The 25,289-nt window shown below is 47.5% G+C and overlaps 1 protein-coding gene across 1 annotated transcript; it reads left to right on the forward strand.

The window, feature by feature from the left end:
- The first annotated feature begins 2,389 nt into the window (after window positions 1-2,389).
- On the forward strand, window positions 2,390-23,734 carry LOC145802858 (uncharacterized). The gene is made up of 7 exons (XM_082895652.1): window positions 2,390-2,675; window positions 4,456-5,112; window positions 5,240-5,401; window positions 5,495-6,088; window positions 6,169-6,267; window positions 6,476-6,764; window positions 23,442-23,734. The coding sequence occupies exons 4-7, from the start codon at window positions 5,684-5,686 to the stop codon at window positions 23,732-23,734; spliced, it is 1,086 nt and encodes a 361-aa protein (XP_082751778.1). The 5' UTR covers window positions 2,390-2,675; window positions 4,456-5,112; window positions 5,240-5,401; window positions 5,495-5,683.
- Window positions 23,735-25,289: the final 1,555 nt, after the last annotated feature.

The following is a 25,289-nucleotide window of genomic DNA, read 5'->3' on the forward strand; positions in this document are numbered from 1 at the left end:
GAGGGGTTCAAAAGGGTCAATTTGAATTACTGGCCGGCCATGAACTTTTAGGGTCCTCTTATGTGTGTACATCATAGATATGTGGTTCAAAGTTCAAGAAAAAGGGTCCAAGGGGTTCAACATTAGCCCGGAAAAAAGGGGTCAAAAGGGTCAGGTAACCTTAATGGCCGGCCACCAACTTTTAGGGGCCTCCCAGGTGTGTAGATCATAGATATGTGGTTGAAAGTTGGCAACACTAACCCTAAGGTGTTCAACATTAGCCCGGAAGTTGGAAAAATGAGCGCCGGGAGGCTCCGGAGGAGAGATAACTGGCTGCTGCAACAATTGCTGGCCTCCCACCCTTCAGTGACCTCTCCAGTGATAAAACAGAGGTACCTGCCAAAATGAACGAAAACCGTTGCAAAACGAACGCTCGGGGGCCAAAACACGCAGTTCGGGATCCCGAAAACGGGCTGTTAAGCACCGAAAGTGGTGTTCGGCCACGAAGTGGGTTTCTCAGCCCCCAGTGTCCCTCAACAGGGACTAAATAGGAAGTATGCCAAAAACCGGAGCAAAAGGAGATGGTTAAGCGGTCCCGAACCGAGGCACACGGCCTGACGGCTCCGAAAACCGGAAATCGGACTCCGAAATGGGAAAAATGGCCTACGGCCACCAAATGTAGCCTACGGACATTGAGAGACGGTCTACGGGACCTCTCCCTTTCCTTAGGAAAAGAAACAGAGAAAACCGAGTCTGGTTCGCAAACCGAGACAAGGCACGGAAGAGGGTTCGGAAGTCCGGAGGTAGGGCTCACGGCCGTGACTCTGAAACTTCTGAACAAGCACATTATGCAATATCACCAAGCGCTCAATCGGTGACGTCTGAGTCTTAAGGTCGGTCAAAAATGGGGTGTCTACAGTTGCCCCTCTTTGACAGAACTCGGAAGTCACAAGTGACGGGAGTGAATGTCAAAGCCCAGAGACGACCCATTTTTGACAAGGCCGAAGACTTAGACAAACATACGAAATAAACAGAGATGCGCCCGCAGGCATGCCCACAGGCAGGGGGCAAAATGCAAATGAAAATGCAAGAAGATTTTGAAGATTGGACTTATACGTTGCGCGAAGCCGATTTTGAAAGTTGGACTTATACGCTACGCGAAGCCGGTTTTGAAAGTTGGACTTATACGCTACGCGAAGCCGGTTATCACTCATGATCATGCGAATGTAGCAAGCTGTAATGAAGCAAGTATTCGCAAATAGATGCAACAGTTTTAAGCAAGAATGCAAAGCAACAACTCCATTTCATGCAGTTAAGAATGCGGAGGATTATTCAATCCCCGCCACGTCTCACACGGAGAAGATACGATATCTGCGCGATTCGTCTGGTCGCACCAGCCTCAATTGAACCGTACATACAATATCGTGCCTGCAAAAGAGAGAAATTGCAACAAATACAATATGCTGACAACATGTATTTAATGTGATTTCGAAAGTTCGACACACGCAGTGCCGGTGAGTGAATGCATCGCAATGCAAGAATGGAACATGCGTGACAACGTATGCTCAAACACAGAAGCATGATTATCATCAAGAAATGTACATGAGAAGGCAAGTATGCTCATGAGAATGCAAGATAATGTGAATGATAGTACAAAATGAGCATGAATCAGGGTGTTCATTTGTCATAAAACAACGATTACGGAAATGCGTGTTCCGGCGAATGTAACTCAATCACGGCCTCCGATCCGCTTCCCTGAAAGATTACAACTCATTCAAAAGGATACACTTTGATTTCGATGAGTGATGATGAGACATATGTCAGAACTTGAAGCCGAAGTCCCGACGGAGCTATTTCGCGACCGGAAGTGTACTTTTCTTGAACTTTTTCAAGTCCCGGGAACTCCGATCTTCCTCCAAATTTACGGAGAGCTAGGTGGGCATGTGGGGAACATGGCCGGCCATTTATCTTCCCAAGGGGAGGTGGCCAACCGGTTTCCAATAAAGTAGATGGCTGGCCGGCCATTTCTGCAAAAAGCAGATAGCTGGCCGGCTAGAAATAGGGGCCGGCCGGCCATGTGCTTTATCCGGGGGTATTTTGGTCTTTTTCAACCCCTTCCTTCATGCTTCTTCAACCAAGACTTGAGGCCTATAAAAGGCAGCCGAGGCCCCTTCCTTTTCTTGCCTTCTACAACACTTTCCTCTCCAGATCTGAGTTTCACGCGCGTTTTCCAACGCCCCGCGCAAATTGTTTCCGCAAAAACACTCAGTTTCAAACACTTTGAAGTGATTAAATTCCGGCTTCGGAGCTTCTTTTTGCATTTTCGCCACTTGAGGTAAGTTTGTCTCAATATTTGGAATATTTTCTCGGGAGTTGACTTTTGTTGACTTTTCATTTCCCGAGAGTTGACTTTTTCCAATTTTGGCCCATTTTGCTCATTTCTGCTCCCTTTTACAGATTCTTTGAAAATGGCGGGCAATTCTCCCCACGGCGGAGGTTTTCCAGGTGCCGGAGATGATTTCGATCCCATGACTCTACCCCCGAGGACCCGACCTTTCATTCCCGGGAGGTACCGTCCGCCAGCACACGTTCTTCCGCGCGCTGTCTTCCGTCACTTTACCAGTTTTGACGAGCGAGCACCCGGGGATCTGCTTCTCAGAGAGCCGGAGCAGCATCTCTCTCACGAGGCCTGAGAGGTATTTACCTCATCTTCTGTATTTTACATTTCGCACCTTTGCCATGCTTGAACATGCAGTTTAGCTTATGACATAGTACTTTGCTTGCATCTTGAACATGTAATTTCAACATTCGAATTTCCGAACACTTGGCTCACCAATTAATTGCGAACACACAGCCCACATTAGAACACACGGCTCGAACACTGATTTGTCGAACACACAGCCCGAATTCGAAAGTGAACACACAGCCCACACTTTAAATTTTCTGAACACGCAGCCCAGGTAGATAGTGAACACGCAGCCCACATTTAACTGAAAGTTGAACACGTAGCCCAAATTTCAAATTTTCTGAACACGCAGCCCAGGTAGATAGTGAACACGCAGCCCACAATTTAACTGAAAGTTGAACACGCAGCCCAAATTTCAAATTTTCTGAACACGCAGCCCAGGTAGATAGTGAACACGCAGCCCACATTTTAACTGAAAGTTGAACACGCAGCCCAAACTTCAAATTTTCTGAACACGCAGCCCAGATAGATAGTGAACACGCAGCCCACATTTTTAACTGAAAGTTGAACACGCAGCCCAAACTTCAAATTTTCTGAACACGCAGCCCAGGTAGATAGTGAACACGCAGCCCACATTTTAACTGAAAGTTGAACACGCAGCCCAAACTTCAAATTTTCTGAACACGCAGCCCAAATAGATAGTGAACACGCAGCCCAGATAGATAGTGAACACGCAGCCCACATTTTAACTGAAAGTTGAACACGCAGCCCAAACTTCAAATTTTCTGAACACGCAGCCCAGATAGATAGTGAACACGCAGCCCACATTTTTAACTGAAAGTTGAACACGCAGCCCAAACTTCAAATTTTCTGAACACGCAGCCCAGGTAGATAGTGAACACGCAGCCCAAACTTCAAATTTTCTGAACACGCAGCCCAAATAGATAGTGAACACGCAGCCCACATTTTAACTGAAAGTTGAACACGCAGCCCAAACTTCAAATTTTCTGAACACGCAGCCCAAACTTCAAATTTTCTGAACACGCAGCCCAGATAGATAGTGAACACGCAGCCCACATTTTAACTGAAAGTTGAACACGCAGCCCAAACTTCAAATTTTCTGAACACGCAGCCCAGATAGATAGTGAACACGCAGCCCACATTTTAACTGAAAGTTGAACACGCAGCCCAGATAGATAGTGAACACGCAGCCCACATTTTAACTGAAAGTTGAACACGCAGCCCAAACTTCAAATTTTCTGAACACGCAGCCCAGATAGATAGTGAACACGCAGCCCACATTTTAACTGAAAGTTGAACACGCAGCCCAGATAGATAGTGAACACGCAGCCCACATTTTAACTGAAAGTTGAACACGCAGCCCAAACTTCAAATTTTCTGAACACGCAGCCCAGATAGATAGTGAACACGCAGCCCACATTTTAACTGAAAGTTGAACACGCAGCCCAAACTTCAAATTTTCTGAACACGCAGCCCAGATAGATAGTGAACACGCAGCCCACATTTTAACTGAAAGTTGAACACGCAGCCCAAACTTCAAATTTTCTGAACACGCAGCCCAGATAGATAGTGAACACGCAGCCCACATTGATTTGCATGTAGCTTATTTCACTTCAACGGCATACAGCCCACTTCATTCCATTGGCACACAACCCATTTATCTCATTGGCACACAGCCCATTTATCTCATTGGCATATAGCCCATTTATCTCATTGGCATATAGCCCATTTCATCTCATTGTTGACACATGTATTCATTCTGAATGCAGGTTTGCTCCCGCAGTGTGCGGGGGTATGGTTCCACCATTGCGCGGGATTGGTATGCCGAGCTCCCGGAGGCCGTCCGAGACTTAGTGGACTTGGCAGGGTTCGGACCCTTCTGCGTCGGGTTGTCACGTTGTCCTGCCAGGAGGACATTGATGGCAGCCTTGGTAGAGAGATGGTGGGACACCACCAATTCCTTTCATTTCTCTGCTACCGGGGATATGACCATGACCCCTTTTGACTTCGCTGTATTGACCGGCTTAGACGTCGGAGGTTGGTCCATCCCTTACGATGAGGATATGGGCGAGTGGGAGGCCGCCTGGATGTATTTATTGGGGGCTCACCCGCCTGTTGATAGGGTTTCAGGGAGAGTCCGATACACTTGGTTCTCTTCCCATTTCCGGCAGGCGGAGATGGTGCCTGAGAGTCCCGAGGAGACGGAGCAGTATGCCCGTGGTTTCCTGATGTTCCTCTTCGGGACTACCCTGTTCGCCGACAGAGGGAACACCGTTGGGCTATACCTTCTGAGCGCTCTGGTTGACCTATCACAGGTCAGTAAATATGATTGGGGTGGCGCCGGCCTGGCTACCCTTTACTTTTATATGAGCGCGACCTCCCGCGGGCGGGGCGATTTGCTTGGCGGCTACTGGAGAGCCTAGGAGGTACTTTTTGTCCCCTTGATTTACATTTCTGCTTCTCATTACTTGTACATTGCACACACAGCGTACTTTTACAGTCTGTATTTTGCTCTCAGCATTTCGTACTTACATTCCGCATTGCTTTTCTCAGTTATGGGTCTATGTATACTTCCCATCATTAGCCCCAGAGCTGGAGGTGGTAGGGATTCCCGTGACCCCATATTCATTGATATTCGAGGGCCCGCACCGGCCGAGACCTCGAGAGACCCTCCTTCGCCTGCGACAGTACTTCGACACTGTGCGACATTCAGAGGTACCTCAGAACTTTCAGTTCTTTTCATTTTCATCTTTGATTTGCTCTGTATATTCTCGATTTCTGATTGGCTTATGCATTCATCATCCGTAGATTACATGGCAGCCCTGGGTGTCCCTGGGTGATGGTCTCCGACTTCAGTATACCGGAGCATCGGACATCTCCCAGTATAGGGTCCTGCTCGAAGGGCCGGTTGGCAGGGCATGGTTCCTGGGGGAGCGCTTTCTGCGCCAGGTATGGGGGTATCTTTCTCAGGATATTCCCGCAGTACCCCCAGCCAGTATGCGGACTGCTGACAGGCTCTCTTACTCAGAGGTAGTCGGCGCCATGCTGGGTACTGATGCTTTACTATACATTGAGGAGGGGGACTACGCCACTTACCGTCACATATATTTGATGCCTCCATTGACGGAAGCTCGTATCCCGATGATGAGGCCTGCCGGTATGTCATCCTCGGACCAGGCTCGGGCTCGGGCTGCAGACGCCCCTTCTACTAGCAAGGCCGGTACATCTAGAGGTGGGAGTAGACCGGTTCCTCCGACTCCGTCGGTTCATCCTCATCCCGGATGGCCAGATATGCCTACTGAGTTGATGGCGTGGCAGTACGGGGCTAGCTTTCCGACTCCGATTCCACTAGAGCCTCCGATGCCCAGTGATCGATACGCCATTGACCCGGACTCACCGCCGGTATGCTCCACTTTTTCATTCATCATTCAAATGTTTAGACACTCTTTTGTTCGCTGATGATTATGAGCTCATTTTTGCAGCCATCGCGAGGGTACATGGAGGAGGTGGTTGGACTGGTGGCCACACTCGAGGGCATGGTCCTGCGGAGGGAGGCACAGTTGTCTGTCGCGGGCATTCAGGTACCCTTCAGTTTTCTGGCATTTATCATACTTCTGATGACATGCTGATTTCTACTGCATCGATAGACTACTTGTGTAGAGCACATCTGACACACACCCCACTTGGACACTGTATTTATATGCACCCACTTCATGCAGCCTTTGCTTGTATCTGCATCTGATGTATATATTTGGACTGATGCATTTGAATTGAACTCTTTGTTTTCAGATGCCTTCCTGGTCCGGTCAGCCGCAGGCCAGGCCATCTGGGCCTCATTGGGGAGCTGGGCCATCTGGGCCTTTTCAGGGGGCGGGGTCATCTCGGCCTTCCCGAGGAGCCGGGCCATCTAGGCCTTTTCGAGGAGCTCGAGGAGGGCCCGTCCGCAGACGCAGGGCTCACGTTGTGGAGGTGGAGCCTGATGAGGAGGAGGAGGATGCTGAGGAGGAGGAGGAGGCTACCGATCGTCAGTCAGAGACATCTGCTGAGGAAGGAGGCTCCGACTCAGATGATGATGATGGTGCGGTGATTGTCCCGCAAAAGAGGATGAGGCGTGCTTCTCGTTCCCGCTCTCGAGGACTTTGATGCTGCTATTTCCTGCTTTATTTTTCTTTTTGCTAGTAGTTTATAGCACTTTGCACATTGTTAGGTAGTTTTATTTTTTTTGTAAAACTTGTACCTTTGTTTGTTGTAAAGCATGATGAAATGAAATAGCTTTTGAAAAGGTGTTTGTATTTTAAACTTTTAGCATCGTATCGCATCATTTATTTTGCACAAAATGAAATTGAATGGGAATGCGCATTTGTGTAATCACCAAGTCAGGTAGTGAACCGACGCAACAAACTAAACAACTCAACTTACTAAGATATAACAGGACCTTAGAAAGTTTACAACTCGATAAGCAAAATGCAACAACGTTGACAATGCAAATAAACAAGATTTTAAACAAAGATTGCTTAAACAGAGAGCAATGACTCAAAAACACGAAACACGTCCGCTCGACAAACAACTCGATAAGCACAACAACAACTCGATAAACAAAACTTAACAACAACAAATGTGTACTTCTGACGATCTGGGCATCGGAACGCATCCGAAATGAAGGCCTTTGACTCTCCCGTTGCATGGCAATGCTTGAAACTTTCCTCAAAGGGTAAAACAGGGCCAAGGAGATACACTGCAGCATTACAAACCATCCCTGGGAGCCGGCCGGCCATTCTTTGCAGAGAGAGACAGCTGGCCGGCCATTTCTGAAAAAGTGAATGGCTGGCCAGCCAAAAAAAGTGGCTGGCCGACCATTCAGTCCTGCAGCCTCCAGATTTTTGACACGTGTCCCCGTGAATAGTGTTTTTCTTTCTATAAAAGCCTCAACTTCGGGAACATTCATTTCATCTTAGTTTTAGGCAAAGATGGAGGCGTTTCTCGCAGAAAATGTCGCATCTTGGATCTCTTCTCTAGATGGCTCGGAAAAATTAAATTTCCGGGGTTTCGGCTTGAATGCACTATTCACGCTGAGCCGTACTCCGTTACATCTCCCTTTTCTCCATGCCGCGGCAAGGTTCTGGAATCCAGTGACGCATGTTTTTAGCTTTGGTGGTCAAGAGATGTGCCCCACTTTCGAAGATTTTCAAGTTTTGATGGAGTCTGAGTGCTCTGAAGTGATCTTGCCCCAGCTCCGTTTTGGTCACGCCCAGGCTTTAGGGCGGATGTGTGGGCTTACGGCGCATGATGCTCGATCTCTGATCTGCAGTGGGGAGCTGGACATCCTCGGCTTGATCCATCGTTTTTCCGACGCTGGTGACCGCAGCAACCATTATTGGCAGGGTTTTCGGCAACACGCCCTCTGCTTATGTTTGTTATCTCACTTTCTGCTTTCCTCGGGCTTCGGCGGGGCTAGCATTCGCCTGATTGAAGTCGCCCAAGGTTTGAGAGAAGGAAAGAGCTGTATTGCCATGACCTTGGCCGAGACACTGATGGGCTTAGATTCTGTCCATCGCCGGGAGGCGACTAGGTTTGCTGGGAGTCCACTGCTGCTACAGGTAATATTTCCCACCCGACCTCACATATATATTTGCTCACATCACTCGACCCTCGGGCTCGTTTTTCTCACAAAACCCTTGTCTTACTTTTCTCTCATCGCACATCTCTCTGTTCTTTATTCTCTCATTTTCCATCCCTCCCCTAGGTATGGTTAATGGATAAGTTGCAGGTTGTGGACTCTTGCGCGGCCTATTCAGCTCGAGGCTACTTCTTTCGACAGCGCCTAGTCAATGCTCTTGACGAAAGGTGGTGGTTCGATTGGATGCGCAATTTGTCCGCAGATGGCATTGCTTGGCGTTGCCCTTGGCTCAACCTCCCGGCAATGAGCTATAGTATGTCTCGGCTGATTGGGATCCAATTGATTGGTCTAACCCACTGCGTATTCTATTTTCCATTCCGGTTTCTGCGTCAGTTTGGTCATGATCAGACCTGCCCACCGGAGGGGATTGAGTACCCAGCCGCTTTCCCAGTCCGGGGGGCACAGCTTGCCCGATATGCCACGGCATGGAGGACTAGAGAGCTTTTGGCCCCTGCTTCCACTTTCAGTTGCACTTTGTCCGATGAGTGCGTGGATTGGCTCAATGAGGAGGCACAGGTTGGGCCCAGCTTGGCATCAGATGCTCCGTCCAGCTCTGGGAGGGGACGCAGAGATACTTGATTCAACTATGCCTCAAATTTATTGCTTATTTAGCATTTTCAAGTTTTCTTTATGAATGTACTAAAAAGCAACCTCGATTGTAATGCAAGAGCAGGAGAACTCTATTTTGAAATCGATGAAATTGAAAGTTGTGGTACTGAAAATTTTCCGCTTTTGGTCCAAAAATGGTCTTAGTCGTAAAAAGATTGAATTGAGCAAAGTCAACTGTTATTAAAACTTTTCAAAACTATTTTCGATGTGGATCAGAATTGGACACGCCGAAAATCTGTCACTGAGATGCACAACCCCAGATCCCCGCAACTGGAAAGTTGCCCCTAGTCTGAAGAACAATGCGGCACTGCACAGCAACGGAAAGTTGCTCCTTGTTTGAACAGCACTGTACTGGAGATCACAATAAATGCTGATGGATAAAGATGACTGAGATGATCAAGATGGACAAAGTTGATCGGGGAAAAGTTTATGGCTGAACTTCAAGGTGAAGTTGCCTACGTATCCCAAAGATGGGAATCAAGCCTTACGTAGTTCAGGCTAAGGTTCACTCGAGTATTTTCACTCTCCTTTTGCGCTCTAACTTTTGCCAAGGCCGCCCTTTGCGGGTTTTCAACCTTGCGAGCTCAGTTTTTATATTTTCTAATTTTTTTGTGCTCTGAATTTTGCCTAGGTCGCCCTTTCGGGTTTTCGGCCTAGCGAGCCTCTCAAGGATAGTATTTCTTCAACTTGTCCATATTGATCGGTTGTGAGAACTCCAAGCCATCTAGATCCATCAGAACCACAACTCCACCTGACCAGATAGCTTTGATGATGTAAGGACCAGTCCAATTTGGTTTGAACTTGCCCCTTGGGTCGTGGATGGGAGCTCGGTTGTCTTTGAGCACCAAATCTCCTTCTTTCAGATTCCTGGACTTAACCTTCTTGTTGAAAGCCCGGGCAATTCTGCGTTAATAGCCTTGGATGTGGTACAGTGCTTTCAGTCTTCTTTCATCAAAGAGCATGAGTTCTTCGAATCTGCTTTGCTGCCAATCTGCTTCGGCTATCTGGCATTCAGCCAATACTCGTAACGATGGGACCTCAATCTCAATGGGTAGAACAGCCTCCATTCCATAGACCAATGAATATGGAGTTGCTCCAGTAGAAGTTCTGATTGAAGTCCTATAGCCCCACAGAGCAAATGGCAGCTTGTCTGGCCAATCTCGATAGGTTTCCACCATCTTCTGCAGTATATGCTTGATATTCTTGTTGGCGGCCTCAACCGCTCCATTGGTCTGCGGCCTGTATGTAGATGACTTATGGAAAGCCACATTGTATTTCTCCAACAAGTCTATCACTTCTTTCTTGAAGTGGGAACCATTATCTGAAATTATTTCGTTTGGCACCCCGTAGCGACAGATGATGTTGTTCCTGATGAACTTTGCGACATGCGACGCCTTCAACACCGCGTATGATTGGGCCTCGACCCACTTTGTGAAATAATCTATCGCCACTAGGATAAACTCATGCCCGTTTGACCCCTTCGGGGTAACAGCTCCGATCACATCAATTCCCCAGACTGAAAAAGGCCACGGCGAAGTCATGTTGTACAACTTTGACGGCGGGATGTTCATGCGATTTGCATGAATTTGACACTTGTGGCATCGCCTAACAAAGCTAATACAATCCTCCTCCATGGTTGACCAGTAGTAGCCCTGTCTGAGGATCTTTCTGGCCAGCATTACTCCATTCATATGTGCTCCGCACTCTCCCCCATGGATGGCTTCCATCAGGCGTTTTGACTCTTCAGCTTCTACACAGAGCTTATGCATTCCCAGATGACCCCTTTTGTACAGCTTACCCCCGCAGATGATAAACTGAGCAGCCATTCTCCTGACAGCCCTCTTATCTTTGGCATTTGCCCCTAGTGGATATGTCTCATTTTCCAAGAAGTTCCAGATGTCGTAATACCAGGGGTTGCCGTCTTGAACCTCATCTATGGTGGAAATCGACTCGTATGCCGGCACGAACTTCTGATCAATAATGACTGGACGCATCCGGACTTCGGACGGGATGTCTATCATAGAAGATAGAGTTGCTAGTGAATCTGCAAACCTGTTGTTCTCTCTTACGAGGTGGGTGAAATTTAGCTTCTCAAACCGAGGAATTAGCAGATCCAAGGTTTGGTGGTAGATTATCATCCTTTCCTCCTTGACCTTCCAATCTCCTTTTGCTTGAGACACAACAAGGTTCGAGTCCCCAATGACGTCCAACCGTTTTGCCTCTAGTTCCAGGGCTGCTTCCAGGCCAGCAATACATGCCTCATACTCTGCTTCATTGTTGGAAACTTTGAACCGGAGCTTGAATGCTAAAGGAATACGGGAATCGTCAGGCGCTATCAGCAACACCCCTATCCCATACCCATACTGGTTTGACGCTCCGTCAAAGTACATTGTCCAAGTTTCATCTTCGACGTGCAGAATGGCTTCATCTGGGAATAGATACTCAACCGCTTCATCCCCCTCAACCGGGTGGTCGGCAAGGAACTCCGCTACCGCTCTCCCTTTTACCGACTTGCGCGTTATATACTTCAAATCAAATTCGGAGAGCAACAGCAGCCAACGAGCTAGCCTACCCGTAAGTGCTGGTTTTTCGAAAAGATATTTGATGGGATCCAAACGCGAAACCAACATTACAGAGTGGGCTAACAGGTAGTGCCGCAGCTTCCTGGTTGCCCATACCAAGGCCAAACAAGCCTTCTCCAGCGGTGTATAGCGGGTCTCGTAATCCAGCATCTTTTTGCTCAGATAGTATATGGCCCTTTCCACTTTGTCTTCTGACTCCTGCGCGAGCATACAGCCCATGGTAGTCTCAGTTACCGAAAGGTACAGTATCAACGGTCTCCCCGGCTCTGGCGGTGACAACACGGGTGGGTTCTGTAGATATTCTTTGATCTGCTCAAAAGCTACTTGACATCGGCCGTCCCATTGGAATTTCTTTCCTTTCTTCAGGAGACCAAAAAGTGGTTCACAAGTCAAGGTTAATTTAGAAATAAACCGTCTTATGAATTGCACTTTACCCAGAAAGCCTCGCACCTCCTTTTCGGTTCTTGGTGGTGGCATTTCTAAGATGGCCTTGATTTTGGAAGGGTCGACTTCGATGCCCCTTTGTGTGATCAGAAACCCTAGCATCTTCCCTGCTGTAACACCAAACGTGCATTTCTGGGCATTCAGTCGCAGCCGAAACTCTTTGATCCTTTGAAAGAATTTTTGTAAGGCGGTGTAGTGGCCCTCTCTATCTTTGGACTTGACAATCATGTCGTCCACATACACCTCGACCTCCTTATGGATCATATCATGCAATATTGTAGTTGCTGCCCGTTGATACGTAGCTCCAGCATTTTTCAGCCCGAACGGCATCACTCGATAACAATATGTCCCCCACGGGGTAGTGAATGCAGTCTTCTCCCGGTCTTCGGGTGCCATCACTATCTGATCATAGCCTGAGAAACCATCCATAAACGAAAGCAAAGCGTGCCCTGCCGTGAAATCCACCAATTCATCAATGTGTGGCAAGGGAAAGTCGTCCTTCGGACTGGCCCTGTTCAAATCTCTGAAGTCTACACAGACCCGAATTCTGCCGTCCTTCTTTGGCACCGGAACTATGTTGGCCAACCAAGTTGGATATTCAGATACCAGCAGGAACCCTACGTCAATTTGCTTGGTGACCTCTTCCTTAATCTTGAGGGCCCAGTCCGGGCGAATCCTTCTGAGTTTCTGTTTGACAGGGCGGGCCTCGGGATCAAGAGGGATCCGGTGCTGTACAATCTCAGGATCGATTCCAGGCATGTCTTCGTAGGACCACGCGAAAACATCTTTGAAATCTTTTAATAAAGCGACTAAGCGCTCGCGCTCCTCTGAAGACAACATGGACCCAATCTGGACAAGCCGCGGGTCCTTCTCAGTACCAACATTCACAGTAGTGATTTCATCCATTAAAGGTTTAACAAATCTTTCCTGCTCTTGATTAATTAATCGTTGCAAAACTGGGGAAATTTCTCCCTCGTTGTTTTCATCAAAATTTTGAAAATCCTGATTTAAGCAATAAATCAAAGGCACAGAAAAATACTCGGAAACCACATCCACATCATTCTCATTAAATACTTTCAAGCCGTCAGATTCCTCTGTTACAACAGACTCAAAAGAAAATGAAAAAGACGACCTAGACAGGACTGTGGTATCCGGGTTATCACTCCCAGGAATACCGGACTCAGACTCAGTCGAGCTGGAATCTGATTCCGACGCAGAAGATTCGGTAGAATCAGATTCCGGCTCACTACCTGACCCGGAACTGCTAGATAAAAAGCCTTCTTCATATTGCCAGATGAGAGAAGGTGCGATAGATGCATCCAAGATCGGCGCTGGAAAGCCCGCAGCTATTTCATCTCCAATCACAGAAACCAAAGAGTTATCCCCCAAGCACTCTTGGCCGATCGGAGGATCTGATAGTAGACTCGCCAGTGCTACCCCCATTTCAAGCTCTGTACTCTCAGGATCCACTGTTTCACATTGCTCAACCTCAGTTGGTGGGTCTGTCTGCGCTTTGGCAACGTCATCCCCAGATAATTGTATGTCGAAGAAGATTTCAAAACCAGGCACGCGCGTCCCCTCCGCGTTTAGCCATGGCTCCGGGAAGCCGCAGAATGGGAAATCTTCCCCCTCCCGGACGAAACGTCCGTTTAGGGTACCCCAGATGGGCCTGTGCATTAAATCAAATGGCTTCCCGGCCTTCTTTGCCTTGGCCCTGCCGGCCATTTCTTTTCCTTTCCTCACCCAATCCTCCTTGGTGGGCAGATAACCCAGTCCAAAGGCGTGAGGGTTGTGTGGCACTTCGGCCAACACTGAGACGCCCTTCCGGCCGCTTCTCCCTAATCCCATCCCGGGGGTATGTTTTAGCTTGTTCATGAGGTAGATAGATTGTGCACTAACACACATGCCCTCATTCACAGCCATGACATTCTGCACCACTTGAGCCTCGGCCAAAGTGAACCCCGATAAAAACACATCCTCCGTGCCGTGCTCAATCTCCAAGACTGGTGTAGACACTTCCGGCGGTGGATGGATTGATGAATTCCCAAAAACGATCGCTACCCCTTTCCCGTGGGGGTACTTTAGCATCTGATGTAGAGTGGAAGAGACTTCTTTGACCTGGTGCAACCACGGTCGCCCCAAAAGTAGGTTAAAGGTTGCAGGAACGTCCAAGATATGAAATTCAATATTGTGTTGTCCTGGACCAACCTTGGTTTGAATTTTAACAGTCCCCATCACTTCTCTGCTGGTATTGTCGTATGCTCTGATTACTTGGGTAGTTGGGACGAAGTCCACGGGCTTTAACCCGATTGCATATGTCGTTCTGGTTGGGCAGACATTAATCGCAAACCCGGTATCAACAAGTACCACCGGTATCCACTTATCTCTACATTCCACAGAAATATAGAGAGGTTTGTTATGACTTGTGCCCTCAGGCGGTAGCTCCTTGTCTGAAAAGGTTAATGCCGGGGAACCTCCTCCCGGAAAAACCAGCCCAACCAGCTGTTCAGGCGTGGTGTCTATGGAGAGTTTGGACTTGTCCATAGCAGATAGAACAGTCTCTCGGTGTACTCGTGATGCCATTAGCAGTCCCCAGATGGAGATGTCTGCTTGTATCTTTTTTAACTGTTTCAGCACAGCTTCCTCTTCAATCTGCTTCTCCTTCTGTCTCTCCGCTTCTCTATCTTTCCCGGATGCCTCGGGTTGGTCCAAGTGTGGGGGCTTGAAGTACCGCCCACTTCTTGTCATATGGTCAACCTCATCGAGGTACCAAGTATCATCCGGCTGGTTATTTCCCCAGTCTTCATCGGTGTGGGCAAGACACAAGTCGTCATCTTCCCACCACATTCCGCTGGCAGCCAACAGACACCTGTCTGGCTCCGGTCCACTCGCACTCTCAGTGCTCTCTGTCCATATGCTCGCAGCATTGTCTGTCCTCGTGCACACAGCACTTTCGGTCCCTTCAGGGCCTTTAGCTTTTCTAATTCTCTCAGCCTCCTCAAACTTTCCTTGTTCCAGCTGCGTCAGTACAGCTGTTTGTTCAATAGTTCCCACATCTATAATGCCCATATCACGAGCGGAATTCTTAACGCCGGCGCTCTCCGGCGGTACAACTTGATTTTCGGCCGTTCCGGCCACAACTGATATTTCTACCCCTGCCGGGCTCTGTTCTGGTTGGGTTTCCCCCACTGCATCCGGTTGATCTTCGAGCCATCCCGTGGCCTCCTCTGATCCCTCATAATCATACCAGTTAATCGACGCCTCCCCCAGTTCCTGGTCATCAAGAAGTTGCAGGTTGGCAAAGTCTTCCTCTACGGTTGTCAGCTCATCTGCCCATAGCCCAGATCCATCCCCCCGGATCATGCATAGTTCTCCTGTCTCTGGCAATTCTGCACTTAGCCCAATTCGGCTCGTTGATAGGATGTACTTGCTTGGATCATAGACTTCCGCAACAAAATTCTGCCCAGTCCCTGATTCAGCAATCTCGTTCTCTCCCAAAATCTGCCCTGCTCCGTCTTCGACGGTCACCACCACCGGTTCTGGTTGGGTTTTGGAGATGTCCACCATGCACAAGAAATCAGTGCAATCGGGGAGGAACACCTCCGGCTTGGGTAGGTGGGTGGGTGTAATATAGATGCTAGGATCGTAAGATGCGACCCCAGTCTGGATAAAGTTAATTCTTTTGGGAGGAGGAGCTTGGTTATGTGATAGGAGAGGGTTGGTTGTGACGTTGGGTTTGTCAGGAGGTGCGATCACCTGTTTGTCAATAAGATCTTGGATCTCATGACGCAATCTGTAACAACGGTCGGTGTCATGACCGTGTTGTTGGTGGTATGCACAGTATTTTGACGGGTCGTAAGAGGGGGGGAGTGGATTTGGTAATGGCTTTGGTTCTAGGGGTTTTAAATGATTCTTTCTGATTAGTATTCCCAGAACCTTGGTCAGAGGAATATATAGTGGGGTAAAGGTTCTTTGGCCTCGCGGTTGGAATCGGTTGTTTTGTGTATTGCTTCCGGACGCGCCGGAGAAAGGTGTGGCAGTCATGGGCCTTGGAGGGGGAGGGGGAGTGGTGGTGACCATACCAACTTCCGAGGCTCTCGTATTTGCAGCGCCACTCGTGCCCGCATTGTTGTTACGATTAAAGGTCCTCCTTGGTTGTTCTCTGTCGTGGTCAAACAGACCTTGTTTCATTGCGTTTTCGATTTGCACCCCCATATCATGTAAATCTGCGAAAGTAGGGAAGGGGACTACAATCATCCTCAGCATCAGTTTTGGATGGAGATTGCGCACAATCATTCAGATTTGATCTTTGTCCGTGGGCTTTAAGGTCATTGTTGACGCCTTTGCCCTCCATCGGATCACAAAGTCCGAGAAAGATTCCTTGGGCTCTTGCCTCGTCGTTTCAAGATCACGGGTTGTGACCTCGATCTGAGTGTTGTATGAATACTGCGTGACAAAGGCCTCAGCCATTTCGTCCCAATTCTTCTTCACTTCATCTTGTAATCTTGCGTACCAATGGGAGGCCACACCCGACAGGGTTCAGCCGAATAGTGAGAGCTTCTGTGGTCGTGTAAGGCCCATTGGCCGCAAGACATCCGCAAACAGTCGGATATGGACCATGGGGTCGCCGGTCCCGTCAAAACGGTCGATTTGTGGCATTTTGAACCTATCGGGGAGTGTTACGGCCTCCTCGGTATATCCATCTCCGATATCCGGCATAGCCTTGACCCCTTGGGATTTCTTGAAGAGCTTCTCCAGTTTGCTCAATTTCAGAGCTGTATGATCAACCTCGACCTCGGATGGAGAGTCCGGGTGATTGGATGTATGGACCTTAGACAGTTGTGGTAGAAGCGGGGGCGGAGCTGGCCCCGTTGGAAGACTCGTGTCCTCTTGTAAATTTTGGACAGTCGGTACAGTATTCTGGGCATTTGGTGGGGCGTTCTGAACAGGTGCTTGCTCAGGTAATGAAGCCCCTGCCGGAGGAGGGATTTGGTGTGAAGCAGATGTTGTATTCTGCTGTTGCAATCTGGCGATTAGTTCGGCCTGTTGGGCCATGATCGCGGCCTGCTGTTTGGAGAACTCCGTTTGACGAGTGGCATCATCATGCATCTGTCTCATGCTCTCCTGTATCTGGCGCGTTAGAGCCTCCATCCCTGATGTGTTCTGTTGATCCATCTGTCTGACTGGTATGTTTACTCTTATAGCACTAATCAGGACTTCACCTCTATTGTCCTCTGACGGGGTAACCCACTGCCCTGACAACCTCTGTTCTGACACACTGCGTCTTTTCGGCTTCCTTCTGGTAACAGGGGGTAGAGAATGGAACACTGGCTGTCCGTCGATTAGATCCTCAGATCGGTGGAGTCGACGACCTCGTGTCCAAGGTGCTTGGGGAATGCCTGTTGGGTTGGAAGCAATCGTGCTAAAACTGGCCTAGCAAAAGATAAATAAAGCGAAAAGGAAATAAATAAACAGATAAACGGACAGCACAACAGCTTAAAATAAAATGCATGACACACAGTCGGGCATAATTAACACACAGTCAATAAGCTGAATAACACACTGTCCTCAAACACTGATTATCATCCCTGTATCACTGTTCCCTAAAACAGAATCTGATACCCGCAGATAGCTGATTCTCAAATACTAGCTGATGCCCGCAGGCCTGATACCCATAATACTGAACTGATGCCCGCAGGCTTGATGCTGACAATACTGAACTGATGCCCGCAGGCTTGATGCTGAAACTCATATACTGATCTGATGCCCGCAGGCCTGATACTGACAATACGGAATTGAAGCCCGCAGGCTTGATGCCCAAACTCATATACTGATACATGCATTCCTGTAGAGACGCACTCTAAAGCACATAACAGATAAGTGAGAGCCAAAACACCCCTATGTTGGGGTAGGGTTTCCTTGTCCTATTTTGTCAGGAGCTAGGGTTTCATTACGCACACAGCGGCTTCAAACAACCTATAAACGGGTAAGCAACCTGTCCTAGTTTGGAATGGTCACTATGGATCCGAATATGCACTAGGTCGAATGGTCAAAGAGGGTGCCCCGGTAAAACCGGGGTTTGTGTTCCCATACTGGCAGAGCCCACAACCGGTCAGCCTTATGGTCATGCCTTGACAAGACAAGCCTCCGGCAAACCGTTCAGGAATAGCAGATGGCAAACACGGTGTCCTAGGCGCACCAATGCAAATGCAATGCAAAGAAACACACAAATGTAGCCAAAAACAGATATCATGAGTTCGAGTCAAGTTCTCTAAATCCCCAGCGGAGTCGCCAGAAACTGTAGACGTCCCCCGAACGCCCCGGGAGGGTGAGCTCCCGTTCCGTTCATATTGGGGTCACTACAGCTCGGACTCTTAAATGTCACAGTTCCTAATCTGAACCAAAGAGTCCAAATCCGGCAAATCGTTTTGAGAAACTGATTTTTGAAAAAGTAGTGCCAAACATGGACTGCTTTGCCAGATACAGAGTCGCCACCTAAATATTTTATTTTGGGAAATTTAGGAAACCCTGACTCGGTGCCAAAAGGCCACGTGTCCGTCATCACCAAAGTTGCCTCGGCTCGGGAACTTGGGTACGATTGGGGAAGGTCACTTCGTGAGCACCCCCGCTCGCCCGGTCATAGACCGGCCTCTACTAATCATGATATCAATTTTTGAAAACATTGTGAGTTCTTATTCCGATTATTAGCCTAGGTTACTATGTGATGCTCACAGCATATAAGTATAGACCGGGTCGCCCGAATTGGAACAAAACATTTCTTGCTTGTTTTTGAAAATGGTTTGCTACCCGCAGGTAGGCTTGAAACAATTGATGATTTATTCCGATTCAGATAACCCAACCTTCACCCACAGGCATTCAGGCAGTTATATCAGATAAGCACATAGCCTCATGGTAAACATGCTATTCATGGCAACACTCACACGCATGCAAGGATGCTAAAGCATAAAAACTTACCGAGTACTCCAAGCCAAAATAGAAACTACATTAGAAATCATGCATGATCCTAAGTATACAGAAATGCCTAATGCAACACATGCAAAATGCAACTATAGCAGGCTCGGCTATTCTAAGATGGTATATGAAATGCTACAACTAACATGTATTCGATTTAGAATTGAAATACAAATGCAGTTAGTATGATGCGCCGAGCCCGGTGCATGCAAAACAGATGGATGAATGCAAACATGCTATCATACTGTATGCTAATTTAAATATGCCCTAATCTAACCATCATAAGCGGATAAATAAAAGGGAGAAAGACGTGGGGTTGGAAGACATACATCACACTCACCCACACTTATTACAGTTGTGCCCTCGCGCAGAGGGTCCGAATAAATATACAGTCCAAATATGACAGTCCCGAATAAAAGAATATTACAGTCCAAAATATTACAAAATTCGAATTAATTAAAGAATTAATTAAGAAAGCAAATAAACTGGCATGGAAGCCAGGGACTGCCTTGCTTCTGGTGGATGATGCATGTCCGGATTGTCTTGCGCGAAAATCCACCGGAATGCCCCAATTAGCCTCTGTTTACACCTGTTCTTGAAATGCGTGCCAAGCCCCAAAAGGTTGCTGATTCTTCGTTTTGCTGCAACAGAGAGCAGGAAAGGGGCATAGCAATGTATTTGCACAGATATATGCATGTCTCGATCCTCGTGCCACCAATCACGCATACCGAGGCATGATGGCCGAGGAGTCGAAATGCACAACTCAATATAGGATGAATGCACATGAAACTACAGCTAAAAGCTAACTCCATCATGGATAATCCGGAGTGTCGGTGACTGGGGAATTGAAACACATTCCGTCACTCGGAGTACGAAATGTACCTCGTTTCCCGTGCCCGGGCTAACTCCTATTCCGAACACGATGCAATATGCATGATATGCATGAAATGCAACTAATATACAATCCTAACATACACAATGCTATGGAAGTGAAATGCCTCGAAATGCGTGCACACGGGTACGCAAACCGAGAAAATGACAGAATGCAATGAAAATGAGGTGCCTCGAAATGCGTGCACACGGGTACGCAAACTGAGGTGATGATATGCGTCTCGAAATACGTACACACGGGCACGCAAACCGAGGCGATGATATGTGTCTCAAAATGCGTGCACACGAGCACGCAAAATGAGACGATGATATGTGTCTCGAAATGCGTGCACACGGGCACGCAAACTGAGGCGATGACAAAATGCAATGAAAATGAGATGCCTCGAAATGCGTGTACATGGGCACGCAAACCGAGGCGATGACAGAAACAATACGAATGACATGGAAATGACAAATGGGCTTATACCAACATGAGTGAGCCTCAGCCACACTCACATAGGATGCCGGCGGGTAAAAATAGAGTGCCTCGAAATGCGTGCACACGGGCACGCAAACCGAGGCGATGACAAAATATGATGAAATGACATGGAAATGACAAATGGGCTTATACCAACCTGAGTGAGCCTCAGCCACACTCACATAGGATGCCGGCGGATAAAAATGAAGTGCCTCGAAATGCGTGCACACGGGCACGCAAACCGAGGCGATGACAAAATATGATGAAATGACATGGAAATGAAAAATGGGCTTATGCCAACATGAGTGAGCCTCAGCCACACTCACGTAGGATGCCGGCGGGTAAAAATGAAGTGCCTCGAAATGCGTGCACACTGGCACGCAAACCGAGACGATGACAAAATGCAATGCAACATGGCAAAAATGATATGCAAGCATACTAATGGAATTTCAGCATTAAAATATGGGGAAAACAGTCCCGAAATGAGGCGAAATGATACCAAATGCAAGGAATTGTCCCGAAATGCAACCTTAGGCACCCGAAATGGCCTATAGCTATGCTAAACATGCACAATATGGACATGCAATGCAAAGACAGAAGCTAGACAGTCCCAAAAAAAGCACTTTCACAGTTATAAATATGGCCAAACAGCAAGCATAGGTATGTCAAAAATAGCATGCAAGAATAGGGGCCAAAAGAGGGGTAATGAAGCAAGTGATATAAGAAAAACCCAAACTGAAAAATTTCCTTCTACAACACTGAAGATGAACCAAAAATATGAACATTTACAGTATATGACAAGCCTCAAATCAGTATACAAACATGATAGAAATGTGATACAAAATTAGGCTCAAAAGGTGCTATAACATGAAGTATACAAAATAATCACCAAACAGAAAAAAAGTGTTAATGAAACATGAAGTGTAGGCCAAAATAAGGCCACTTTCAGTTCGGACCAAGGTCCAAAAACAGAAGCAAAGGGGGCTTCCAATTAATGCAAAAATGGGGCCAAATAAGGGATATAACTACAAGTGACACATGGAGACACCAAACAATGTTGAGCCCTTCTCCAATGTTGAAGAGGGGCTCAAAAGAGGCCTAATGTCAGTTTACAACATGCTCGAAAATAAATTGCTCATGGGTCAAAAATAGCATGCAAAACTATGACATACAAGAGGATCAATGAAGCAAGTATATTATGGAGGGCTCAAACAGGGTTGAGCCCTTCATGAAAAGTGAAGATGAGCTCAAAAGAGGCCCTTTTCAGTTAGGGCCGGAGCTTGAAACAAAAAGCAAGTGGGGCTTAGAAATAGATCAAGAAAAAGGGTCAAAAGGGTAAAAGTATTACTTACCCTTGAAGATTCAAACTTTTGTTGCTTCTTGGATGGATTTGCAGCTTCTTTGGCCTTTGAAAAACCTTCCTTGTTGCTGGAAATGAGGTGGTGGTGGTAGAGCTTGGTGGTGTAGAAGGAATGATGGTTAGGGGCTTAGGGTTTTTTGAAGAATTGAGAGCTATGGAGATGGAGTTGAGTATGGATGCTTGAAGGAGAGTTTTTCTAACCCTTGTAAGTGAGGCCACCAGCTGGTTATAAGGGTTCAAAAGGGGGTGTAAAGGTGGGGGAAAAGGAGAGCAAAATTCCCCCACAAAATATCCCCCGGATAAATATCTTGTCTGGGGGATATTGCCCCACAGCTGTAAAGTGCACAGTGCAAGGAACACGGCCGGCCTAACACTTTTGTTGCAGGTGGCCGGCCGGCCACACCACCTAGCCGGCCGGCTAGGGGTCAAAAGGTTCAATGAGATTTTCTGGCCGGCCAGCTACTGGGGAGGTACTCCTATGTGTGTACAACACAACCATGTGGTTAAAATTCCAAGAAAGTGGGTCCAAGGGGTTCAACATTAGCTCGGAAAGAGGGGTTCAAAAGGGTCAATTTGAATTACTGGCCGGCCATGAACTTTTAGGGTCCTCTTATGTGTGTACATCATAGATATGTGGTTCAAAGTTCAAGAAAAAGGGTCCAAGGGGTTCAACATTAGCCCGGAAAAAAGGGGTCAAAAGGGTCAGGTAACCTTAATGGCCGGCCACCAACTTTTAGGGGCCTCCCAGGTGTGTAGATCATAGATATGTGGTTGAAAGTTGGCAACACTAACCCTAAGGTGTTCAACATTAGCCCGGAAGTTGGAAAAACGGGCGCCGAGAGGCTCCGGAGGAGAGATAACTGGCTGCTGCAACAATTGCTGGCCTCCCACCCTTCAGTGACCTCTCCAGTGATAAAACAGAGGTACCTGCCAAAAATGAACGAAAACCGTTGCAAAACGAACGCTCGGGGGCCAAAACACGCAGTTCGGGATCCCGAAAACGGGCTGTTAAGCACCGAAAGTGGTGTTCGGCCACGAAGTGGGTTTCTCAGGCCCCAGTGTCCCTCAACAGGGACTGAATAGGAAGTATGCCAAAAACCGGAGCAAAAGGAGATGGTTAAGCGGTCCCGAACCGAGGCACACGGCCTGACGGCTCCGAAAACCGAAAACCGGACTCCGAAATGGGAAAAATGGCCTACGGCCACCAAATGTAGCCTACGGACATTGAGAGACGGTCTACGGGACCTCTCCCTTTCCTTAGGAAAAGAAACAGAGAAAACCGAGTCTGGTTCGCAAACCGAGACAAGGCACGGAAGAGGGTTCGGAAGTCCGGAGGTAGGGCTCACGACCGTGACTCTGAAACTTCTGAACAAGCACATTATGCAATATCACCAAGCGCTCAATCGGTGACGTCTGAGTCTTAAGGTCGGTCAAAAATGGGGTGTCTACACCAGCGTTTCGCCAACATTCCACACGCTTCCCTCACAGAGTTGATCACCCTCAGTAGTCCTTACCCCTTTGCCAAGTTAAATTTGTTGTGGTCGCCATTGATTACTTCACCAAGTGGGTAGAAGCAGAGCCCCTTGCCAAGATTACCGAGCGGAATCCCAACAGGTTCATTTGGCAATCTGTTGTGTACCGCTTCGGGTCTCCTCAAGCCATTATCTCCGACAATGGCAAATAGTTCGACAACGCCAAATTCAGAGCATTTTGTGATGAGCTCAACATTATAACCTGTTTTTCTTTCCCTGGCCATCTTCAAGCTAATGGCCAAGCAGAAGTTACCAACCGCTCTCTGTTGAAAATTATTAAGACCAAGTTGGAGGCTACCAAGGGTAGAGGAGTTGCAAAACATCCTTTAGGCCTATCGGACGATAACCAGAACTCCGACTGGGAGACCCCTTTTCATCTGACTTGTGATGCCGAGCCAGTCATCCCTGTAGAAATGGGCCTACCGAAGCCCAGAGTCATTAATCTCGATCCACAACTGAACGACCAATTCCGGAGGGTCGACCTGGACCTTATTGAAGAACTACGAGAAACAGCCGCTGTCTGACTGGCCTCATACCAACAGAAAGTGATGCAGTACTATAATCGCAAAGTCCGACCTAGAGAATTTCCAGTGGGAGACCTCGTCCTTCGAGAAGCAACCCTCACCACTAAAAATCGGACCGAGGGAAAGCTCAAACTAAGTGGGAAGGACCTTATATCATTAAAGTTAGACCCCGTCTAGGCACTTGCCGTCTTTAAGACATGGAAGGCAAAGACCTCTCTCACCCTTGGAATGCTAAGCACTTAAAACGCTATTTCCAGTAAAACGGCGTCTTTTGTTTTTTGCATAAATTCAATTATTGTATGTTTTATTTTGTTGTTTGGAACACTTGTTCATTTTTGTGCTAGCCATACAATGCATCAACTTATGCAGGACTGTACCTTAATGCCAACTATTTGAATTCTCTATTTTTTACGTTGTGCCTTAATGAACAAATATTCACCAAGCCTCAGCCAGACTGAGCATGAAGCACTCAACTAGACTGAGTTGAACAAATATTCAACCACTCTCAGCCAGCCTGAGCCCTCCAAAGCCTCAGCTAGACTGCGCATGAATCTCTCAGCCAGACTGAGCATGAAGCACTCAGCTAGACTGAGCCCACGAAAGCCTCAGCCAGACTGGGTATGAAGCGCTCAGCCAAACTGAGCCCTCCAAAGCCTCAACTAGACTGAGCATGAAGCTCTCAGCCAGACTGAGCACGAAGTGCTCAGCCAGACCGAGCCCTCCAAAGCCTCAGCCAAGCTGATCACAAAGCACTTAGCCAGACTGAGCATGAAACGCTCAGCCAGACTGAGCCCTCCAAAGCCTTAGCCGAACTAAGCCCTCCAAAGCCTTAGTCAGACTGAACATGAAGCGCTCAGCTAGACTGAGCCCTCCAAAGCCTCAACCAGATTGAGCCTGAAGAGCTTAGTCAGACAGAGCCCTCCAAGCCTCAACCAGACTAAGTTGTTCTTTGAAACACAACACCATGTGCACAGCCAGTTCATTATACCACAGTCCAAAAAGCAAAACACACGACAGTTTATAACTTAACTTTATTAAAAACCATAACAACACGTAGTTTTTTCAGAGTGTGGGCAGCTAGTTACATGATTCATTTAGTCACTTTTAAGTCTCCTTAGCCACATTACTTTATCAACCACTTCATTACCCAACACTTAAATCTTTCTATGTACAGGTTTATTATATAACAAGTTCAAAAAAAAAAAAAAAAACCATTGAGGCAAATAAAAACCAAACTTCACAAACCATCCTCAAAATTTAAATTCTTTACAAATGTCAACCGTTCTTTACAAGGAGCTAAGTTAATTCGACAAAAAAACAAAGAAAAGGAAAAACAAAACAGCCTAAATCTAATTATCACACTGCTCCACCTTCACCCTCACTTTCCTCGCTGGATACCAACTCTTCCTCCAAACCCCCTCATCTAGTTGGGTCTGGGTTATATCCCCCTCTCCTGGCCTAACAACATTAAAGTCCATGTTAGGGAAGAGCTCTTCCACCCTGTACTTGAAGCTCATCCAGCCACTATCCCAGTATTGGCTCATCTCATGTTTGT

The sequence above is a fragment of the Camellia sinensis genome, chromosome 11 (assembly GCF_055761805.1).
Source record: "Camellia sinensis isolate YWXY chromosome 11, ASM5576180v1, whole genome shotgun sequence".
Classification (NCBI taxonomy): Eukaryota; Viridiplantae; Streptophyta; class Magnoliopsida; order Ericales; family Theaceae; genus Camellia; species Camellia sinensis.